This window comes from Mus caroli, chromosome 4 (genome assembly GCF_900094665.2).
Source record: "Mus caroli chromosome 4, CAROLI_EIJ_v1.1, whole genome shotgun sequence".
Lineage (NCBI taxonomy): Eukaryota > Metazoa > Chordata > Mammalia > Rodentia > Muridae > Mus > Mus caroli.
In genome coordinates, this window is record NC_034573.1 from 130,602,802 (window position 1) to 130,605,900 (window position 3,099).

The following is a 3,099-nucleotide window of genomic DNA, read 5'->3' on the forward strand; positions in this document are numbered from 1 at the left end:
AGAGAAGAGAAGAGAAGAGAAGAGAAGAGAAGAGAAGAGAAGAGAAGAGAAGAGAAGAGAAGAGAAGAGAAGAGAAGAGAAGAGAAGAGAAGAACCTGTTATGTGGCTTAGTGAGGCCAGGGCACTGCAGGGCTCACAACCATTGGTAACTCCGGATCTCAGGGATCCAGTGGCCTTTGCAGTTGGTACAACTGCTATAACCAAAACCCCATGCTACAGATGAGGAAATAAGGGCCAAGAGAGGTTGTGGAACCTGTCCAAAGTCACACATCTCATGACTGGAGAACCAGAGTTCCAACCTAAGGCCATCTCATGTTGAACCTTCTATCTACCGCACAGGCTCTACAAAGCTTTTCTGTGAGTGGATGCCTAGAGTGTCTTCCCCAAGAGAAAGGGGTCAACAGGGACCCTGCCCTGGATCAACTATCGGCACCTGGCAACACAAGTTCCTTTAGATGGACAGGGGCTGGAGACATGATTTCTCAACGAAAATAAAATGAGGAGAGACAGAAAGGCAGAGATGGAAACACAGACAGGCCTTGTATGCACTGATGCTCCTGAGACAGACCAGAGGAGGGAATTGGAAATTGAGCCCCTGGTTTGCCTGCCACCTGTGACCTTGGGCATGTGATCTGGGTCTCCCACGCCTCTACTATGAAGATCAGCCTCTTGTCCCTGCCAGGGTTTGCAGCGACACAAAGCTATTTGTGTCTGCTGAGGGTCCCTGGGAGATGATGACCTCAACCAGGCCCTCTCTTCCAGCAACCAAGTGAATGGGGGAGTTGCCCCCACCACTTCCCACTGGGCTCCTCCACCTGCGCCACAACTGGCTGGCTTGCTCACGATTGTCTCTTGTCTGCAGAGATCTCGCTGGATGTGGACGCAGATCGGGATGGAGAGGTGGAGAAGAACAATCCTAAGAAGGTTGGTTAGCTGCCTTGAGGGTGGACACTATCCCGACCCTGACATGGTGGGGGGCGGGGTGGAGGGCGGGACTGGGTGGGGAACAGGGGATGGACTTCCAGAGCACCACAGGGACTGCATGGGGCATTCAGCCAGAGCTGTCCACCAGAGAGGTCAGCTACCACTGCACATATGGGGCAGGAGGCTGAGGCTGAAAGCGGGCAGCAGAAACAGCACAGTAGCAGCGATGGGCCTCAGGCAGGCCAGGCTCCCTGTGGGAACTGTTTCCCTAGCATGGGCCACAGTGCTGATGGAAGAATTGATGTTCCTGAGACAGAGGCTGCCCAGGAAAGCCATTTGTTTCCCCCTGTGCCTCTTTTAAAATTAAAGTCATTGTCGAGGGTGGTGTTAGCACACAACTTTAATCCCAGCACTCAGTGGGCAGAAGAAGAGGCGGGCCTGGTCTAAGTAGCGAACTCTAGGCCAGCTGAGTCTATCTAGTGAGACCCTGTCTCAAGAAAACAGATAAATATATATTAAAATTAAAACCGGAAGAGGTGGCTCTTATCTGTCAGTGCTCAGGAGGCAGAGACAAGAGGATTGGATGTTCACGGCCAACCTAAGCAAACCCTGTCTTTAACAGGGGGCACTTTATAGAGAAATCTCTTAAAAACAGATTGTAGGTCTTGATCATCATGGCCAAACTGCTCCGGAGGCTGGGGATGTAGCTCAGTTGACAGAGTACCTGTCTTCAATGCAGGAAACCCCGAGTCTGTTCCCTGGCATTGACCTGGGGCTAAGCAATCAACACAAAGGCGTCCAGTCCCTTAACGAGAATGTTCATACCTGGACCAGTGAAGTTTTCAACAGTGTCTTTGCCCACCTTGTGAACACCCTTTCTAGTAGCTAGAAGTGGTTGTTCATGCCAGGAATCCCAGATCTCAGGAGGTAGAGGAAGGAAGATCAGGAGTTCAAGGCCCTCCTCTGCTACATGGTGAGTTAGAGGCCAACTGTGTGAGACCCTGTCTCAAAACAAGAACAAAGTTATCTCTTGGATTATAGGACCAGGTCAGTCCCAGAGAATAACAAAAACCTAGAGAGATCAAAGTTAAGGAAGAGTCCTTCTCCTGGGCACTTGTCCTGGAGATCGGAAAGGCACCTTCAAGGAGGGCCAAGTGGAGCTGATGGAGAAAGAGGGACCATTGTGGCAAAGGCCTGGGAGTCTCTGGGATGCGGACGGGCATCCATGTGGGTAGAGCAGAGTGGGTGGAAGAACCCAGATGGGTCTCCGCAGCCTTGTATCTCACCAGCCTCACTGAAGATCTGAGAATCCAGGCTTTATCTGAGCTAACAGTGAGGGCTTCACACAGGGAAACGGCATGATCCGGCTGGAGGCTGCTCTGGGCACTGTGGCTGCAGGAGAGAAAGCAGAGCAAGGTGCCGGCCCCCTCGGGAGCACTCAGAGCGTGTCTGGAATCAGTCACCTCAAGCCTGTCTTAGAATGTCACTTCCTGCCACCATCTCTGCCAGGCACGGTCATCTCACACCAGAGCTGAGGCCCACACACCCCATTCAGCCTTCCTGTCTCTCTGTGCTCTTGAATGTGGGTCCTTTCTGGGTACTGGATTTGGTAATGGAGCCTTCCAGGTCCCAGCCGCTGTCCTGGAGGGTAGGAAGTCCTCCTTACTGTGTCTGTCCCTCAGTATCCCACAGAGGCTGCATGAGGACGGAACCAGGGGTGGCATTGACCATGTCACTGCTGTTGCAGGCATCCTGGACCTGGGGTCCTGAGGGCCAAGGGGCCATCCTGCTGGTGAATTGTGACCGAGACACACCCTGGTTGCCCAAGGAGGACTGTAGTGACGAAAAGGTCTACAGCAAGCAAGGTGCCAGTGGGGCCACACTGGGGGACTGTGGGAGCTGTTCTTTCCTGGGCAGAACAGAGGGTGAGGCAGGAGTATACTTGGGCCTACAGGAGATAATGCGTAAAATAAATGACTGCAAATGCCATTCAGCTACACCTCGACAGGCATGGGTAGAGACCAGCAAGATGGCGCAGAGGGTAAAGGAATTTGGCAACAAGCCAGATGATTTGAGTTCAATTCCCGAGACACACATGATAAAGAGAAAGAACAGATGCCCACAAGCTGTTCTCTCTCTCTCTCTCTCTCTCTCTCTCTCTCTCTCTCTCTCTCT

General features: G+C 52.4%; 1 protein-coding gene across 1 annotated transcript in view; it reads left to right on the forward strand.

Moving 5' to 3' along the window:
* The window catches only part of Padi2 (peptidyl arginine deiminase 2), a 39,916-nt gene that overhangs the window by 16,952 nt on the left and 19,865 nt on the right, over positions 1-3,099 (forward strand). The window contains exons 4-5 of the mRNA XM_021160856.2: positions 863-924; positions 2,672-2,789. Of these exons, the coding sequence (XP_021016515.1) occupies positions 863-924; positions 2,672-2,789 (180 nt within the window). The remainder of the gene's footprint in view (positions 1-862; positions 925-2,671; positions 2,790-3,099) is intronic.